At 39.4% G+C, this 21,013-nt stretch overlaps 1 protein-coding gene across 4 annotated transcripts in view; it reads left to right on the top strand.

The window, feature by feature from the left end:
- LOC128738433 (protein phosphatase 1 regulatory subunit 16A) overlaps positions 1-21,013 on the top strand; it is a 301,989-nt gene that overhangs the window by 146,415 nt on the left and 134,561 nt on the right. For all 4 annotated transcript variants that reach the window (XM_053833554.1, XM_053833555.1, XM_053833557.1 and 1 more), the window contains exon 3: positions 9,739-10,572. In XM_053833554.1, coding sequence (XP_053689529.1) covers positions 10,493-10,572 — 80 coding nt within the window. In that variant the 5' untranslated portion in view covers positions 9,739-10,492. The remainder of the gene's footprint in view (positions 1-9,738; positions 10,573-21,013) is intronic.

The raw sequence follows: 21,013 nt of genomic DNA on the forward strand, positions 1-21,013 counted from the left end.
TCGCAGCATTCACAGCAACTGGTACTAATGCTTTTCAACGCCAGTTTGTCGGAGAGATGGGTTTTTTATTATTATTTTTTTTTCTGTTGACTGCAAAGTTCAACCAATTCGTGTTTTCGGATTTGTTTTAATGCAGAAGCGTTGTTTGTGCTGGTTCTGACCTCTGCCTGCCTGTTCGGAGCGGAGAGTCAGCAGTGTTTGTGGAGGGTGTTTATGATGAAAAGTTTTTCCGCAAGTTCCAACGGGTGCCTGGGGAAGAGATTAAGAGCTAATGAAAATTTAATTTTCACCAGTTCGTCGACAATGATGACGGCCGAATAACAGGGTCAAACTTTGCTGTTTTAAGTGTATTCTAATTAGTGAAACAGTTATTAGTAGTTTCGTTTTCTTTCGAATTTAATTTGTTATAAATTTGGAAGATTACTTCGTTCTAGTTTTACCATTCTGATATCTCAATTAACTCTGTACAGACTTCCGTTAGCTGTTGCAATCCAGTTCGTATCCGTAAGAAGATTGAGTTCTTTAAATGAAGGCTTTGCTCGAGCGAAGATTAAACCACTTGCAGCTAGGGAAAGATTAGCTTTCTTACAAAATTGTGCACCGGTATAATGCTGCGGTATAATCCTCTCGTAAAAATGACATTTAATATCAATTCGAAAAAAATCCCGTTAAGAATAAGAACGCAGGGTAATTTCCTCCGGCACTCAGCAGACCAACGAACAGCTCCAAACAAAGGAAAAATATTTTCCACTAGAAAAGACATCCTGAAAAGCTGCTTATGTGTAACACAGTTGAATGCAGTTCATCGTTCGTTCCATCCGAGTGAAACGCCACTTGTCTACTTTTGTCGAAGAGCTTTTTTGTTGCACAAAAATGACTTCAATTTTATAATCTTACAAGTTCAAAGACTTTGAAAACTGTTAACAATTATTGAAAGAGCAGTTCAGTTTTAAAGCATTGACGCGCTTCAGCGCGTCTCAATTTCTTTTCGCAACATTCTACAACGCTTTCAGGCTGGCCCACCCCCCTGAGAGTGCAAAAGAACAGGAAAACCTTACAACACAGGAGCATTTCATTTTCTTTGATGCGATGGAAAAGTGGGTTAAACCCCCAACGGTTTCACCGTTGCACTTCTAGCGGGGGAACAGCGCGCACCACACGTGCTATTTATAAAGCAAAAACCTAGAACAGCCAAGAAGCTAAATCGTCACCAGCGGGGCTAATCTATGACGTCCCAGTTCATTGGACTTTCGAACCTTCCGCCGGCTGTAGAAGAGCGGCGGTGCTCGACAGCGATTAGCGTGTGTCGGAGACCCGGAAACGGAGTTTCCCCCCCGTTGCGACTCCGGCCGGAAAGGACGACAAGAAACATGAAAGCCAAGTTTGTTTATGGGCGGCATCCTTTGAGCTTTCTCTTTACTCTAACCAGGTTTATGTGACGGTGAAAAATAGGCCAATCGAGGACGAGCACTGGCACCATCCAGGTTGGGTGAAACTTAATCAATATTCTTGCAAGCAGGTGAACCGGAACAACCGGCAAGGTTAATGGGCTTGAGGCTTGAGTCCGTTTTAGCTGAGAAGGTTAGCAGCAAATTAATTACCATTTATCATTCGTCATTCGTTTCCCTTCGGGTCACAAATTGGGGGTTTCGACAATGTATAAATTTACGGACCAAGCTGATTGCCATCATCGGAATGTCTGATCGACTGATTTTCCGACCTCACACACCGATGATGTTGGCCGATAATGGTTGTTCCAAGCAGCAGCAGGTAGCAGGTAAGGAGGGTGCCGTGAACGAAACGTGCCATGAATATTCAAGCGCCGCCGGCCTTTTGCGGTAATGTCGTGGGCGCGTCGAAAAAATGCTAAACATGCGCTTATCAGGTGTGCGGCGGATCGGTTCCCCCGCAAACTTGCTTTCGTTTTTCTTTTTCTTTTTTTGTCGATCAGTTTAGATAGCACTTTCGGGTGCAATTAGTAGTCCAAGTCAGTTGTTTGCTTTATTATTTAACAGCGATAAAAATATCAGATTATAATCTTTTAAGGAGATGAACTCGATCATTTTTAGAAGGGAACGTGTGAAAAGGAAAATCACGCGGAATCTAAACTTAACCATTGAATCACCGAGCATCATCGGGTAGCGTGGTTTGATCTCCTGAATTAAATTTAAGGGGAAATGAGCAGCCATTAACTTTTCGTCGAAAAGCCCAATTTCGAAAGCAGCTTTTGGGCCCAAAACAGGGGCTCTGCTTTTAGAATGGCTAAAGGTTAAAGATATAAAGAAATGACCCTCAATTAATTATCTGGTGTTAGCCGTTATGTTTTACTTTTCATGCCAACGTTTCGGTTCCCCTTTGATACTTCTTCAAGGCTTGAAGTTACGAAGATGATTGACCATTTAAGCTCTGCAGAGTTACCACTGACTGGAGGAAATGGTCACTTTGCGACCGGGAAAAATCATTCGAGACCTCAAATCACACTAGAATCCAAAAACTAGATCAATGGAAGCCAACTACCTCCACTACCTCGGGCCACTTTGATCATATCTAGGCATGCTCCGGGCCTCTCGGGAACTCCCAGATAAGGGGTCAGTTTCGAACACGAACTAAAACTTATCGTGCGTCGTCTTAAATCACAAAAGAATTTAAAAAATCAGAGGGGTTGTGTACAAGACACGACCGCATATATAGGTGACGCAGGACTACGTAAGTCTCTTTGTAGAGATAGTAGCAGGTATTCATGCTTGTAATCATTCGATTCTTCATGTATACATGCTATATACAACATATATACATGCTACATGCGTTGTATGTAACATTTATCAAAGTAGTAACATTGCATACGTTCAATTCTCAAAAAATTTTGCATTTGAAAACAATTTAACAAAATCAAGAACACAAACTATTGCTTTTTTGCTACCTTACTGAAATTAAAGATTGTTTTTATTACCCATGGTTCCCCACGTTGGAGGGATTTTACCAATTCAATCCTATTTTATCAACAGCACATCTTTTCACTATACTTCTAATAAAACGGTAAGCATGCGTATTCATACAGAGTCATATTATAACCGAACACTACAGCTGTAGCACATTTTTCCAACACAGATATCAAATTCGCCGAGGTTTAATCGTCTCGCAGTAAAGAATTTGCGATCTTTTGGGACAACGAACTTGTCATTTTTTCTGGCACACTTCCCTAACACAGACATCAAATTTGACTAGGTCTAATCGCGTTCGTAAGAAATCTGTTGGCACGAGGAGGCTTTGTCACTCTTTCTGGCGTACTTCCCAAGCAAGGACATCAAAATGGTTTAGGTTTAACCGCGGTGTTAAGAAATCTTGTTGAAATGAGGAAGCTTTGTCACTTGTTTTGGCTTACTTCCTAAGCACAGATATCAAATTGGTATAGGTTTTGATCATCGCAAAGAATCTTCCAACCAATCACGAAGCGAGAATTCTGGTGAAACGTAGGTTCATTATTTTCAATTTTTCAATAGTTCAACATTAAGAATTCATACTTTTCTTCATTTGGGTCAATTCTTAGAAGATTTTCCGATCGATTGGTGTAAGAATATTGAAAATCGATCGGAAAACCGCAGAGCTATTAGCGCTCAAAACCTTTCATTTTTCGTGACGCTCGCATTTTTCGATTTTTTGGAATGACACCCTATCTCAAAACTTGCCGTAAGACGTAGTCCTACGTCAAAAATTGGACCTATGGAAATCAAATCTAGGTCACGTTCGTCAGATTTGGACATGTTTGGGGGACATTGTGACCATAGGTTCTAAATTTGGTATTGTATTCATGGTCAATATTGGGCACTTCCCTGGGGGTTCCCAGAGTCCTCCGAACATGTTCAAATATAACAAACATGACCCTAGAAAGCCCTAGTTGGTAAACGGCTTCAAAATGCGTAACAATGGTGCGTCGCGTACCTGCTCAAAGCAAGCTTAGAACTGCTTTTGATCATATTAACCACCAAATTTTGCTTCGAAAACTGAATCGCCTAGGTGCTTCTGAAGGCTTTGTCTGCTAGCTTAAGAGTTACCTAAAAGATCGAAAACTTTCAGTAAAGTTAGGGCTCTACTGAATCGTACAATTTTTTCCACCGATCAGGAGTTCCACAGGGAAGTAACGTGGGACCGTTACTATTCCTTATATTTTTTAACGACGTTTGTTTTGTGATAACTGCTGGCTGCAAGCTGTTGTATGCTGATGATTTAAAAATATGCCACGTTTGAGGCTCTACTTAAGACTGCAAACAACTGCAAGATCGTATTAACCTGTTTACAGAGTTGTTCCGCTTGAATAATCCCATCATCAGCGTGTCCCAATGCTCCGTCTTCACCTTTAGTTGAAACAAGACTCCAATCGTGTACCCTTTCGAGTTTGAAAGGTCTCATCTTGAACGTATCTGCGTTGTTAAAGATACCCTCCCCCCCCCAAGTTTTAAAATGACCTTTCAAAACCACTATTTACTCCAACCTAATTTTCTAAAGCGAATCGAAAATTAGGCTTTACAATGCGCATAACCTGCGTTTTCCGTGGTTCCTGCAACACGTTGTTTGTTTTGAAACTTTTTATTTGAAGATTTTGAAGTTTAATTTGAAATTATTTTCTTCATCAATTCTCGATTTTTTTGGGGTTATCCAACTGGTCGCTAGATAGCGTATAAAACTCTGCGCTGGGCCCTTTTGTGATGGCAACAAAGTGTGAGGGAGACCTCAAACGTCAGTTCTACCTGACGAGACAGGCAATGTCACCCACTAAAACACAGGTAGAGCCCAGGCAAAGTCTATGCCCGCAGGCGGAGGCGTTTCGGCCCTGCGCGGACTCCACGAACTGACTCTTAGATCTCTCTGCCAAAGGCCGGAATATCATATTTTAAATATAATGATGATGAGTATGATGATGACGATGATGATGACGATGATGATGATAATGATGATGATGATAAGAAGAAAAATGGCAGATCGAATTTGTAAATGTGCTTTGGACTTTTTGTACTACTTGAGTTGTAAAATGTAGTACAGTGAAGAAGTGGAGAATTCGTCATCCCCGCCTAGCACTAAGCAGAAGCAGAAGGTTTTCAGGCACTAGCACTGGTCCTCAACCGCGCGCCCCTATCAATTTTCCAACACAAATAACCACAAATGAACTAATAAGAAAGACAAATTTCGAAGCATTGGTAGTTATCAATTTGTCAGGGAAAATTTGATCTTTCAGTCCCCAGCATTTATGCACTGTCCCAAGATGCAAAGTATATTGAACGCAGCACAAGCTGGACGTTCGCGGTAGTCGACAGAAGCTTTAAAATATAGAGACGCACCCGCCTTCCAACACCCGAGATCAATGAGCTAGTGCAATAAAGTTGTGGGCTTAAATGTCTCTCTAAGACTCGACCCCTTCCCATCGATAGACCAGGCATCCGGCCATCAGATCACAGGATAGCCACGGGGCCAGCGCAAAAATTGAATTGAATGGTCCTTCGGCATTCCCACTTACATCCCCTTACTAACCCTAAACCCCCGACCGACCCAATCAATCCGACATTTTTCGGAAATATCTATGATAGCTGTGATAAATAGGGATGAATCCCAGAAACATTAATCTATGAATTATCAGAGATCCCCATACTGGCCTTATTCTTAAACGGAATACAAGCACTTTCTGAACAACGCAACAATCACATTTGGTAAATTTTTACCCCGAGTCTCACTTGAAATCACTAAAGTATTTTGATATATACCCACATTCAGAAGTAAACGTTACCGCTGTTCATTTACTGATTAGTTAAAAAGCCCTACACCACGACAAGGTTCAGTTTTATCGTAGAGAAATTGATGCTTTGTCTAAATTCAATTATAAGTACAGCAAAGCCTTGTCGGAACTTGAACTGCGTATGCTGAAATTAGCTGGGAAGTTATTAAGGTCAGCAATAAAGAAGCTCAAAGCGTCTTACTTCGCTGGCCTTGCAGATGGAACTTCCATCCTACTGAAAAAGTGCTCTACCAGCCTGATAACTTTTAGTACTTTTTTGGCAGCTTCATGTATTGGACCATATTTTTGAATTTTGTCAACCTTGCGGTTGCGGAGCTCCCCGTTGGTCCTTAGTTAGCGTTGAAAATCGGTGAAAATTTTTCTGGTGTATTTGCTGCTCCGTTTGTTATTCCACAAGGTATCCATCTCGGACCATTCATTTCCCTTATATACTTCAAAGATTTCAAATTTCTTCTAGCTGACAGGTCCCCGTCTGTCTATCGCCGACGATATGAAAAATCTCAATCAGGCTGGCCCGTATGCTTCAACAGACGATTATTCAACATAATTGTCGAAAGATTTAGTTTTAATTTGTTCAGGGAAGCGTAAACGTATTAAACGTAATTTTAATTAATTTTAATATAATGAGGGTATCAAATTAGCTTATTGATAGTGAAAAAATACATAAATAAATAAATAATGGAAAGTAAACTAACTCGATTAAATTATTTATTATTTTAATAATTTAATATATGACCAGAATCAGTACCAACTGTATTCCTAGAGCAACATATGAAAAGATTCTATGTGCAAATGCGATATTCTCTTCATGTCTCCTCTATTCCGCTTGTCACGGTAATGCAAATGTACGTGAATGGATTAATTTTGCAATTGCAGGCGTTATTAGCTGGTTATTGATTAAGAAAAATTGAAATGGAGTGATAAACGGAAGAGAGGAGACACGAAAGGAATTTCTCTCATTTGCACATAAGCCCTTTTCACATATTGCGTGGCAATTTGTTAAACAAATTTGCGGAATCGTGGAGTAAGGAGGGAGTGGTTGAGGCAGTTTTGAGGTTGGACTTGAGCTTGGGCTTGGACTTAGCCTTAGGCTTAGGATTGAGCTTGGGGAGATCCAGCTTTGATCGAGGAGTAACAGTTGAGGACAACCCGAGACGATAACGTAAATTTTCTTCGGCGGATGGCAAATCCAGAAACATTCCTTCTTTCCTTTATATAATTTTTATTTCCACGTCAACACTTACTGCGTTCAAGAAAATTTATAGGAAAATTGTTTAACTTTGACATGCCTAAAGATATGCCCTGGGGGGGGGGGGTTTGAACCTAGCATTCTTATAAATTCTTATAAATGATAGCAGTTTTCCATGAAGTACAGATTTAGATCGCCAGCGTAAATGTGTTTACAAGCACCATTAAGAAAAGACAAAACATCGTTCAAAAATATTATGAATAGCAGAAATCCCAAGTTGCTTCCCTAGGGTACTTCCCTCATGTTACTAAATGGTGAGGAAATACACCATTTATTTTATTGGGATTACGTTACATTACGATTGGCGTTACATCCCCCCCCCCCCTCCCTCTTACGGAGCTGCTAGTCATCTCAGAGGGAGATTACGAGCAGCGCCTAGTGTAGAAATAATAGGGTACCACTGCGGCAATATGTGTTTGTTCTACTGATAATATATGATAGTATTTTCGTTGATCGGGTTTTCTTCTTCTTCTTCATATATATTCTTTATATATATATCTCGATATTGTGGGTTTTTTTGACGCAATGAATTTGAAATAACTAGTTGAATTCGATTTTTGCTACATTCTTTTATATACACTTCATTATAGAACTCTATAATATTAAACCTTTACATTAGATTGTGATTAAACTTCTTTACTTCGAGTATAAAGATTTCAATATGACTTTCATTCATCGAAAATTGCATTACAATATTTCTTAAAAACAATTTTATTACATTTTATTACGAAATATACCGTACCTATGCTATGCTATTTGACTTCTCGACTGCTAAACTTTCCGATCGCTCATTTTCTAAAAACCGGCTTTAATTTTAGTTTTCACGTTATTATTTTATGTTTAAAATCTTAAAATGTTTATCTGTTCTACGTTTAAATATTTTTTCCGTTTTTTCTTCGCGTCGATTATCAGATGTTTTTGAATGTTTGATTTTATTATTTCAAATCTCGCTTGATTTTTGAACTATCTACAACTGAGAGATTCTTTTCGTGTTTTCTCTTTTACGCTTATCACCGCGGCATAAAAACATTTCAATGCAATTTTTCTTAACGATTAGCTGAGGCAACTTTCTTAACGATTGAGGCGCAAAAATTTTCATTATAAGAGCAAAACGTGCCGTCTGATAAAGTGATAACGGTTAGCTAGCTTACGATGCTAGCATCCATTTCACATGAAAATGATGCATTCAAATGCAACTGGACCGTCATAATAAGCGTAAGAAAGCAAACAAGAAGAAAATCTTTCATTAGCAAATAAGAAATATTCAAAACATGTCAGTTTTGGCTGCGCATTCACATCTTAATGATGTGGAAAAAAGTCTATCAAGATGATTGACACTTTCAATACAGTAATGATCCGATTTTGTCAGCTCCCGATTTTGTCTACCCCCAATTTTATCAGCTTTTTATCTCGATTTTGTCAGCCTATAAATTTTGTTTAATTTTGTGCTTTTAAATATGATTTATAAAACTTTTCAACCTGCTTGAAACTATTCTGATTCTCTGAGGAGAGTTTTTGAATAAAATAATGCCTTCTTGGGAGTAATTCGGGGTCAAAATTAGCGTATATTTATAGTAAAAGTTCTATAGTTCCTAAACAAGCAAAGATAGAGGTATACTATATTCAGCAATGTTGTGTATTTTTACTATTTGTACATCTTTGTGAACCATGAAAAAGTTATACAACAACTACAAAAACAGCTATAATAGAAAAACTGATTTTAACGATTTTTCATTTATGAGAAATAGGATTTTTCTATCTTTGATGAAGAGATAGAAGGTTACTGTTTTCAGCAAAATTTCTTGAAATAATATGCTGTAAAACTTTGCAAAACACATCAATGTGTTATATTGCAACTGAAGAAAAATATTTTTTTTTATTTCACTTTTAGGGTGATTAATCAAAATTTGAATTCCGCTGGTCTATCGTCCTTTTAATTTTAAGAAAGTCTTCCAAAGGTTTTAAAGGTGCCCAGCTTTCGGTTGACCAATTGAGGGTTAAAATTTTATTTTTAGTCGAAGTCTTCGATATCGATCAAGGTCTTAAGTCTAGAATTTTGAAAAAAAATTCGAAAAAAGAATTTCCCGATTTTGTCGGTTCCCCCATTTTGTCAGCCTAAAATTCAACATGGGGCGGACAAAATCGGAACATTACTGTATATCATATTTTTCTGTTTTGGCTGGGATTATTTAAGGTCTAGGATAATAGTAGAATTAAATGGAAGAAATGTTTCTTACTCATATTTTTCTCATGTCGAAAACAAAATGCAAATGCAAAACCATACAACGATCAAAACTTACTAAATTTCACTAGGAAATATTTATCTTTTCTGAAATCATATATCTTTCAATCGTTATTTTGTATGATGCGCCAATTGGGCCATTTTACTGTTTTTGTTTCAATTCTCCGATGCCAAACCATGGAAACTCCTATTATTGTTGACAATGTTGTTTGTTTCCATCTGTTCGATTACGACACTCCGAATCGTTTGTCGTTCGATGCAAAGCGCAATTAAATCACAACAAATTTAGACCAATAAACTGACACTTGCTTGAAACACTATCTGCGTTCAACAATTTGTTTTCGTCCATCTTTTATCCATCTGTCATGTTCGGTGGTGGTCGCCACCCATTTTTATGTGCGTCCAATCAAACTCGAATTTACCCGCATGTTAATTGATTTGCTCTCTCTTTTTCCTTCGCAGATCTGTCTGTTTGTTCGCCGTCGGGTTGCAACTCAAAGTCGGGAGGATTGTTTGCGTTCATCAATTAAGTTACAATCGGGCGCCGAGCCAAATCCGCGCAAGCCCAATTAAGATGCGTCGTCGCTCGACGATAGCCCCGAAACGCCGCCGGAGTCGGGCCGACCGATCGAACAAGATAACCGAGTGAAGCTCAAAGTTTGAGTGAGCTGCAGTTGACTGGACGTGACTGAGTTCCGAAAACAAACAAAAAAACTTGTAACAAAGCAGCCAAACCAAACCACGGCGAAGCGAGATCTGCAGAAGCCAAGTGCTAATGTAATTAGTAAATTTTCCAACCAACCAACCAACCAACGGCTATCATCTCTGAAGCGTGACTTCCGAATACAGCCGGCCAGGCAGGCTATCGTTTCTCCATGCGCCATGGCGATCTTCGAAGCGATCGCCGTCATCATCATTAACTAACAAAACACGAACTCGTCGGTTGTCGGCGGCGGCATAGCGTTCAGATATTGAACGACCTGCAGCACTGCTTGAAACTAGAGCGCCGAACGCGTCAGCATCATCATCATCGTCATCCATCATCATTCGCACCACCATCATTAGCCATCACCGGCATCGGATTCGGAAGTAATAACTTCACTCACTCGATTCGACCACTACAACTACCACCAGCGCAGCCACGAACCCACGACGAGAGCAACAAGCAACAAGCACCAGCGGCGGTGGCCGAAAATTGAGCTTCGATATCAGCAAAATGGAACACGCGGATTTAGTTTCCGAGATGGTTCAGGTCGAGCATCTTTCAACGCAGGATCGGCTGCATCTCGCGCGGATGTAAGTGTGTTTTTCGTGGGTTTTTTCGTTTCGAGCGAATTATTCTAGCTAGCAAGTAGTAACTATAACTAACCTAACCGTTGTTCCACCAACCGGAAAGAACCGTTCGTGCTCGTCGGAATGGGTTTTCAGCTTGTAAACTGTAATGTTTGTGTTTATTCAACGCTTAACCTCGAATCTGCCAAAAGAAGCCGTGCCGTGCCGTGCCGTGCCGAAACTGCAGTCGGTTTACAGTTGACTGCCAATTCCGAAGCATCGCATCGGGGTTCTTCTTTGAACGTATCACGACGGACGGATAGCGGGTTGGTCGGATAGTGAACTCCGTTGCTTTTTTTATTGTTTTGGCCGCGTCGGTGTGGGTGTGTTTTTTTTTTTCAGAGGAGAAAGTGCTTGTTTTTTCATCGATGCTTATCGCATGCATTGATAAAGGTCAAGTGCAGGTCCCGAGGGCCACACGAAATGGAATCTCTCTCACAATCGATGAAGATAATGATGTCGTATGGGAACCGACATTGTTGTTGACAGCCACACTGCAAGCGGTGGTGAACCGATACGATCGGATTTCGTAAAATCGACGGCACTCTGTTGTGATTTTTATGATATTGAATATCTTTTGTGGAGTTTCTTTTGAGCGAAAAACACAGTTGGGTTTGCTGATACAAGTAATATGTGAGTGGTTTAGTGCAAAATGAGTAAGCAAAAACGACCGGTCATGGTTCAGAGTGCCACATATAGGATTAGTGATGGAAGCTCTACCAAAGAAAGTTTTTGCTATTGCTGTGAGTGACTAAAGATGTAAACTGTAATTCGTTTGAAGATGTTTGGTAAACAGGATTGCCACAGGTATTTGGGAATGGAACAGAAAAACAGCGGTACATTTTTCCCGAATAACACCGACAAACAAATTGGCTTATATCAGAATAAATTTCCACGTTCAATCGCTGACTCAAGAGACGTTGGACAAGGAAGGAAATTTAAAAGAAATTGCATTAGTTTATTGATTATTATTTATTAATTACCAGCTGATTGCCCGATCTTTCTCGGGGCCCCTTTGCCTCTCAGTCACTTATACATCTGTTATTGTAACGAAATTCAAGAGCAAGAAACCAAACCCTTTTTTTCATTTTAATGTGTCTACTCTTTTGGTCAGTTCCCCTCATGTTGTCCGTCAGTCACTTGTAAATCTGACTTCTTTGCGGTAATCCCTATAAATCGTCGAAAAATCGTTTTTGCAGCTCCCCTTTGTTAATGGCCACCCTATTCCCTCTTTCAGAAATCCAGCAACTTGCACAACTGCTATCGTTCCAAATGCAACAGGAACGCGCCACTTTACCCATTTGAACCATGCTTTCCCCTTGTAAGAGGCCATCTCGCTCTTTTGTCAACCCCCCTGCGCTGACTCTTTTATCCAAAAATACATGTGTTTGACAAACGACGTTTAATGAGGAACAGTCCAGAAGTTCCGGAACTATAGCGAAACATGCATTCATACTCACGTTCCTCGTCCCCCTACTTGTCGGTTCTCTCCCAGTCAGCTCGCTTTTCTGTCACTTAGCTAATTATGCATTCGTTTGCTCTAGGAAAATCTCTATAATGGAAACGAAACAAAGTTCTGTTTTACCATATATCTCTTCGGTGGAACCCCCCTCTTTTCTCAAAGTCACTTGCACTACTACAATCGGTTTAAATGCAAGAGAAACGCAACCCCTTTTACTTAGCCCCTTGCCAGGGCTAGGGTACCGATTCCCTTATGTCAAGGAACATGTGTGCCAAATTTGATGAAGGACCGTCCAGGCATTTCGGAGTTATGGCCTTCTCCCTGTTAGTACCCTCCCCCCTTTTGTCAACCCCCCCAGTGCTGATTCTCTTATATCAAGGAACATGTGTGCCAAGTTTGGTGGAGAACGGTCAAAGCGTTATGGAGTTATGGTGGAACATACAAACATACATACTCACGCTCACTTTTATATATATATATATGTACTAGCTGACCCGACAAACTTCGTATTGCCACAAATTAAACCGTGTTGTACATAAATCGTGAATCTCGGACGACCTTTGTCACAATCTCGAGTTTTGCAAGTTTCTGCGGAGTTCATGGGTAGTTTAATATACAAATTTTCCTCACAGTAAAGTAGAAAACAACTACCCCTACTGCTTAGCCTGATAAAATAAAGCGGATAGCCTTTAAATATTCGCCATCATTACAAACCATTTCGCCGATTTCGCCCTCCATTCCCAAAAAAATCCTTCATTACCTTCCCTTACCGTCCCTTCATCAATTGTAGAACCATCGTTTCAAAAAAAAATAATATATGCCTGACCGCATTTCAAGGTCATGACTAAAATCACGAGGTTTGGTCAAATTTTCACAGGAACGGGGCCTACCCCCGAAACCCCGCGCTGAGAACCGCGGCTAACACGCTAGCAGACGAACAGCGTTCACATGCAGTGACGCAGTACCTTATAAATCGCAAGGGCCTGCGTAGTGTCATCGTCCCGCCAGTAAACACAAAGTTAGATTAACCTTACGTCCCCGACATCAAAAACCGACCGAGACTTTCAGTTACACTTTTGGCTCTATCTCCACCGATTTTCAATCGATTTTTGTGCAACTACAGTGATATTCCGATTCCGATTTAATCTACACCCGATTTTAGGTACCCCCGATTTTGTCTACCATTTAGACCCGGTTTTATCTATCTTTTTTTAAATTGTCATTTTAACCATGAGGCATAAAAATTTGGAAGATTTCATCAATTTATGCATAACAGAGAATATTTCTTTGTATTTTATAGTTTACTATATGGCATCTGTGGTATGTAATTATACACAGAATGCGTATAATAATGCTGAAGTCAAATACGCAAAGTAACTTCCATTTATTTTGTAACGCATATTTTTAACATTTCATAATGATCCTTTGTGAGATTTTTCTATACCGTAACGCTAACGGGCACACCCCGTCTACGCTAGGAACTATGGTTGTCACCTTTCTTTCTTTAAAAATTCTAATCTTTTGAACCATTGAACCGATTTTAATAATTTTATTACCAAATAAAAGGTATTTGAATGAGCTTTACGAAAAAAAAACAAACTGTCGTTCGAAGTTTTTTATGATTGCAAAATATTTTTTGCAGGAACCTCTTAAAATCCCTTAACCCTTTATAAGGCCGTGGCAATTATTTTGCCACCAACGAAAAATATTTGTATTGCGTCTATAATGACATCAATATAATTATAGAAGCAAAATAAAAAAAATTTGTTGGTGGCAATATAGTTGCCACTGCCTTATAAAGGGTTAAAACATATAATATATTCGTTTTTCATTTTTTCATTATTAGGTACCCCGGGGCAAGTGGGAATACGGGGTAATTGGGAACGGAGCTCATAATTCTCTTCAACTTCATTTTCTCCAACCGAACCTTTCTAGAAATAAAAGATACAACTCAAACGCATGTATTAAAATTATAGATTATTTATAACAGGCATTCCAAACATCAAAATTGGACTTTAAATTTGAACGTTATTTTCAATTTGCGTTGTAAGTTTGACGCACCTTTCTATAAATGATATTTTGGCCACAGGCTTTACGTAAAAGTACATGTTTTTTCTGACAGTAGGTAAACATAATGAGTGTATTAACAAATTGCTCCCGAAAACTAGTTGTTTAGTTTAGTTTGTTTAGAATTGGGCATGGTAGAACAAACAGTTCATAAGCGTATTTTCGAGCTATTAAACAATGGTTAATCCTAAATTACGTCTCGCAAGAATTGGATACAACGACATATTCAACTACATTTCATTACAATAATGCTTTATAGCGTAATTGCTCACAATCTGTGTTTTATAGAAATTATAAAGTCGCCCGTTGTGATCTGATTCTGTTACGCTATTTTTGAATGAACCCTTCGTACAAATATTGTTTTTGATTGCTTCTTGCAATGTTTTAACATTGCTGTATATTAACTTACACAATTATTATTATTTTATGCTTTTAATCAAACTTGAATATAGGTCCCACTTGCCCCGGTAATTTTGAAAATCCTCTTCCAGATTCATTTCATGTACATTGATAGGCCTTTTTCGTAATTGATCCTTCGAAGTGATACCGCTGAAGAGTTTCTGTGCTGAAAGAATTTTAAAATAATCATAGGTATAGAAAACACAATGGAATAAACCCAAACTATGCATTTTTAGGTCCCACTTGCCCCGGTGTACCTTATGTACTTTCAATGACAAGCTACCGTGACCGCTCCTAATTCTGTGCAGCTCCTAATTCTGCGCATTTTTCTTTATACAGCCCGGACTCGATTATCCGGGTGTTCATTTTTATTTTCAGCCCGGATAATCGAATCATCATTTTTGGTATAAAATTATTTTAGGCGTGTCAAGTTTTTTGACTTTTAGGTATCATAATCATGTTTTATTTATTATTGATCCATCTTCCCAAAAGTCATAAAATTCCTTTCTTACGATTTTTTCCACTGATGATTTTTTTGGTACAACATTATTTTTTGTATGTTATGTTTTTCAATATTTAGGTATTATAAACGTTTTTTTATTATTGATCAATCTCCCCTAAAGTCATAAAATTCCTGTTTTGCAATTTTTTTCATTGATGATACGATGATGATGATGATGATGATGGTAATGGTGATGATGATGATGATTTTTAAGTAAAAAAATTGATTCCATCATCACAGGATTTATTTTTGATATGTTCGCCGATAAAAGGAATATAAGAAAGGAATTTCGAACTAAAATTGTACAGGGGGGCCTGTAGCCGCAAGGTTACCGAGTCTGCCTTGACAAGCGAGTGGTCGTGGGCTCGAATCTTAGTAGAATCAGGCCATTCGATGTTAAGTGACTTTAGCATGGGTTTATTCTCAGGCCCCTCCACATCCTTCCTACTGCATTCTGCATTTACTAAGAATGAAAGCCTCTTGCCAGGGCAAGCTATAAGAGTGGTACTTGCTTGAGGTGCGAATGAAGCCTCTTGTTCAAGGGCAAATTATAGCTTGTTCCGCTTCCTGGTTCTAGGAACGAGATTGGTAATGCATAAGTAGTAAGGAACACATACTTTCACACATACACACCCTCACTCTGTGCTTAACTCTGCTTTACCGACCATGAAGCCTTTTGCCGGGACTGGTTATAAGAATGATACTTGTTCGAGGTGCGAACGAAGCCTCTTTTCCAAGGACAAATTGTAACTAGTCTCCGCACTTCCTGGCTCTAGAGCTAGATTGGTTGAAAAGTAGTAAGAAGCGTAGAGGGAAAAAGGGGTGAAAACACACCGACATTTTAAGCACGGATAATAAGCAGTTCGCTCACTCTATAGCGATACTGCAATAACAACGAAGTGCGGAATAACACCTGGATAAGATCACAATAGATCCAAATGCTGGTCGTAGTGAAAATATCCACAAAAAAAGGGAAAGTAATGAAGAAGGATTTTTTGGAAATGGAGGGGAAAAAGTGGACCACTCGGTCGGTGGTTTCTACAGCAGGTGTAGGAAGAGGCACAATTTGTGTCTAAAAATAGCCCAACCCAAGTAGCTACATTAAGGGGGGTTGTGCAGACTCCTTTTGTTCAGCGCCTCTGTGGTTCATAGGTACACGGGTACCAGCGAGCCACATTCCCTGGCAGCTGTTGTGGGTTCGAAGCCGGTTATAATCTCAGATTATAGCTTGGTTCGATCCATGCACCTTCCAGCATTGGACAAAAGGTAGGAGTCACAATGACAACTTGTTAAGCGTAGCTACCTATTACCCCCCCTCCTTTCCTTTCTACTCTTTCCCCTCCATTACCAAAAAACCTTCTTCATTACTTTCCCTTACCCTTCATCAATTGTAGAACCATAGTTTCAAAAAAAAATTAGATAGAGGTGCTCTCTACGGGGGGCCTGCCCCTTCCCCGCAGTAGCCGGCGCTTCCGGTGACAGGTCACCAGCAACACTCGAGGCCTGTGGCCGTCTCGCGTTGAATCATCTAATGTTACTATTAATAGTTTTTGGTGGTCTTGTTTTTGACTAATGTTTTATGAACGAGTCTCAAATTTCTCGAGTTCGATTAGTTTTTGAGTTACACAAAATTTTCTCTTTTATTTGTATGAGAGTCCTTATCCCCCTACCACAGGGGTGAGGGGTCTCAAAGCATCATAAAAAAATTCCTGCCTCCAAAACCCCCACATGCCAAATATGGCTCCATTTGATTAATTAGTTCTCGAGTTATGAGAAAATTTGTATTTCATTTGTATAGGAGCCCCCCGCCTAAAGTGGTGAGGGGTCCTAATTCACCATAGAAAAAATTCTTGCCTCCAAAAACCTTTACATGCCAAACTTGGTTCCATTTGCTTGACTAGTTATCGAGTTATGAGGAAATATGTATGGGTCATTCCATGCCAAGTGACCGAGAAAAAGTTCAAACGTGTAATCGATCTTCACGGATTTGAACCAAATTTTGCCAGATTGTTCGTTTTCGGCCAGAAAGTAAAAATCCAAAATTTGGTGCCGATCGCACATTTCCTCGATTAATGGGAGCACCTCCATTTTTAAGGAAAATACCCGTTTTTGTCAAAACCTCTTATTTTCTTTTGTCTATATCTCCGGAAGTATTAGGTTTAGGAAGACACTATTTTCACATTTTCAAAGGAAATCACCCAAGGAATTCGAAAAAGATATTAGTTTCGAGCACCAGTGCTGCCAAATATTTTTAAACTCAATTTGAAAACTAAATTTACATTTTTCACTCAATGAAGACAATTTTATCTCAAAAATTTCAACTTCATCGTGTTCCGCAGATTTTTTTACATGAGAATCACTCATCGCCCCGAGGTATTCTTTGCCGATCCCGAGACACAGCGTTTTGAAGCTAGCAATTCCCCATTTTTAATGTAAAACTAAGAGCAAAATAACTTTTTTTCGAAGCAGTAAAGCAGTCTCTTCGCAATGTAAAGATACTTAAGCATATCGGAAAAGTATTTATACAGTATATAAAAGGGTTTTTCTTAACAGCGTTGCCAACTTTTCAGTTTCAACTTTCCTGCATGATTAGTTACATTAATTAAGGGTCTCCTAGCAACAATAAACGCAATAAACAAGGAAGGTAAGAGCTCATGTCTATTAGCGAGATGAAAAACAGTTTACAAGGCTATGATCAAACAACTAACGTATATTTTACGCCTTTTTGAAGTAACATTTCCTCATCTAGTATATAAATCAAACGAAAAACTGAAAAACTGGCAACACTGTTAAGAAAAACTTTGCCATATATTGTATAAATTCTTTCTCGATATGGCAAAATAGTTTTACATTGCGAAGAGAATCACTACTTAAAAAAAAGTTATTTTGCTTATAATTTTACATAAAGAAAAAGGGGTATTGCTTGATCTCGGGATCGGCAAAGAATACCTCGGGGCGATGAGTGATTCTTATGTAAAAAAATCTGCGAAACACGATGAAGTTGGAATTTTGAGATCAAATTGTCTTCATGGAGAAAAAAATGAAAATTTAGTTTTCAAATTGAGTTTAAAAATATTTGGCAGCACTGGTGTTTAAAAATAATATCTTTTTCGAATTTCTTGGATAATTTCCTTTAAAAATGTGGAAATAGTGTCCCTCTAAACCCAATACTTGCGGAGATATAAGCAAACGAAAATAAGAGGTTTTGACAAAAATGGGTATTTTCCTTAAAAATGGAGGTGCTCCCATTAATCGAGGGAATGTCCGATCGGCACCAAATTTTCTATTTTTACTTTCAGACCGAAAACGAACAATCTGGCGAAATTTGGTTCAAATTCGTGAAGGTCGATTACACGGGGCTCGGACACTTCGCGTGGAATGACCCGTATTTCTTTTCTATGGAAGCCCCCCCCCCTTAAAGGGGAGAGGGGTCATAATTTCCCTCCTAAAGAGGGGAGGGATCTCAATTCACAATAGAAAAACAACTTGCCTACAAAAACACCCACATGCTAAATTTTGTTCCGTTTGCTTGATTAGTTCTGGAGTTATGAGGAAACTTGTATTTCATATGTATAGGAGCCCCCCCTCCAAAAGTGGGGAGCAGTCCTAATTCATCATAGAAAAAATTCTTGCATCCAAAAACCTTCGCATGCCAAATTTGGTTCCATTTGCTTGATTAGTTCTCCAGTTATGCAGAAATTTGTGTTTCATTTGTATTGGAGCCCCCTCTCTTAGTGGCGGAGGGGTCTGTAACCATCATAAGAACCTTCCCTGGCCCCAAAAACCCCTATATGCAAGTTTTCACGTTGATCGGTTCAGTAGTTTTCGATTCTATAAGGAACATACGGGCAGACAGAAATCCATTTTTATAGGTATAGATAATGAGTATGAGTATAAATGGGTAAAAATAGAACAATCTCACCAACAATCCATCGAGTGAAATATAATTACGTCATTTCAATTTCCATCAGTTCATCTAATATCCAATAATTTAATTTTTCGTTCTGATATCCATGTGCATTATTTAAACTTGTTACGACCAAAGTTTTCATTGTACAGTAGGAGGTACTTGATGAGTTAAAACGAATCAAATAGTTAAAATAACATATTAAGCTTACCTGCTACCAAGTCCTTGTGATTCAGCCGTTTGCCCAAAATCTCAGTTTTGAGATCAGACATCTGGGAACCACGCGGCATCGCACCTCCTAGCTTAGCTGCACAATAGAGTATTACCGGGTATGGCCGCGCGGAAGCGCTAGGTAGGAGCTTGGGCTGGCAAAAGCTATGTTGGTCGCTTTCTCGTTTGCTTTCCCCATTTCATACCCTTCTTTAAATGGAGTATTGGACATAAAAACGAGGCTCGTCTAGATAACTATTTTTGCATGGAAATCAAAACTTGAGTTTCTTCGTGTCTAAATTCACGAAAATATAGTCATTACCTTAATCGCATCGCCTTTGTGATGCTACCTGTTAGACGGTTAAACTAACCGAAAATCTGACCTGATGGCTGAAACCAGTGAAAACAATCTGACCGACGGACGTCTTGAATGAACCATCAGTAGGTACATAATCCTGTACTGATGAAATTTTCATGGCCATCCCGTTTCGGTTAGCAGCAGCATGTCACGTTCTACTGCGCAACATCGTCAGAGCCGTGCTAAGCTGCCCATATTTCCTCAGACTGTTCATTCCCGTCTGGATTTCCATACCTAATGTAATGATTTTATAAACACCAAGCGATGTTTAAAAAATTAAAAATTCAAATCCGACCAGCAGCGTTCCTTGATATGATTACCAAACACCACAGGAAGTTGAATGACATGCAATGCATAGATGCATTTGCATCATGGTGGACCCCACATTTGCACCAGACACAGTGGCACCAACCGAAACGAAGTTCAAATTTTATCCTCAAAATTTACATGTAAATGTTTGGTGTTATTTGCAGGCACCGTACAGTGAACCGGTCTGGTGTTTTAATCCTGTGTGACGCACTGAAACTGAACTATTCGCATTTAAGCCGATCAATAATAAACATAGATTTTTTAAACGGCGTAAATAATTGTGTGTTTTAAGCCGTAAATTAGTGGACCCGTCCGTGAGTGCATTATTGCTTCGGTGCGGTCGTAATTCGATCGTGCCGCGATGGGAATTGCTCGTTCGCTTGTCAGTGTACATTATCATGGGAAATTTACGACTGCTCATTGGCACCGCGGCGTGGTCCGGAGCACTTGGTGGCCTGGCCATCAATTACCAAGTGTGTGTACGAGATGGATTGATTCGGTTGCAAATCGATTATACAACACGTCGAATGGCATGGCATCGGTCATTCCGAGAGAGTGAAATCGATTTATTTTTATCCGCGTGCAATCTGCTAACCTCCCGGCATTCCTGAATAGCAGCATGCTGCTAGTGGTTGCGGTTGTATACTAGGCGAGTAGTGACTTTGATGATATTGCAAACTGGATTAGAAATTACCATTTTATTAACAATCTAATTCCATCAAGCCTAACTAAGAACCGAGTGGTCCCTCTGTCTGCTGTGTGATGCTCGACACCGAGCAGTATCCGAACGAGATAACTCAAATCACTCACCTTCATGCATTTCAAAGGATGTTTTTATTGCACCCATAACTACCGTCGGTCGTTCTCGTAATGGAATGCAGGTATTCTACCGTATAACGAGACGTGCAGGTGCAGTGCATGCAGTCAAGCTTTACCGGAGAAATAGTTATGTTGGTTGCGGATGGAAATCGTTCACACCGTACGCAAACTAGAATCAGCATGCCGTGTGTGTGAGATGAAAAGCATTACTTTCTTGAGTCATCGTTAGTTAGTTGAATGGAAATAAAATAGATAGTGCTTGTCCTCAGTGTCGTACAGTGATGAGTGCAATAATGAGACTTCCAACATGAGTAGTAAAATTTTGTCAACAAAAAATCAAAGGGGATGTGTACAAGACACCACCGGATTCAA

The sequence above is a fragment of the Sabethes cyaneus genome, chromosome 2 (genome assembly GCF_943734655.1).
Source record: "Sabethes cyaneus chromosome 2, idSabCyanKW18_F2, whole genome shotgun sequence".
Classification (NCBI taxonomy): domain Eukaryota; kingdom Metazoa; phylum Arthropoda; class Insecta; order Diptera; family Culicidae; genus Sabethes; species Sabethes cyaneus.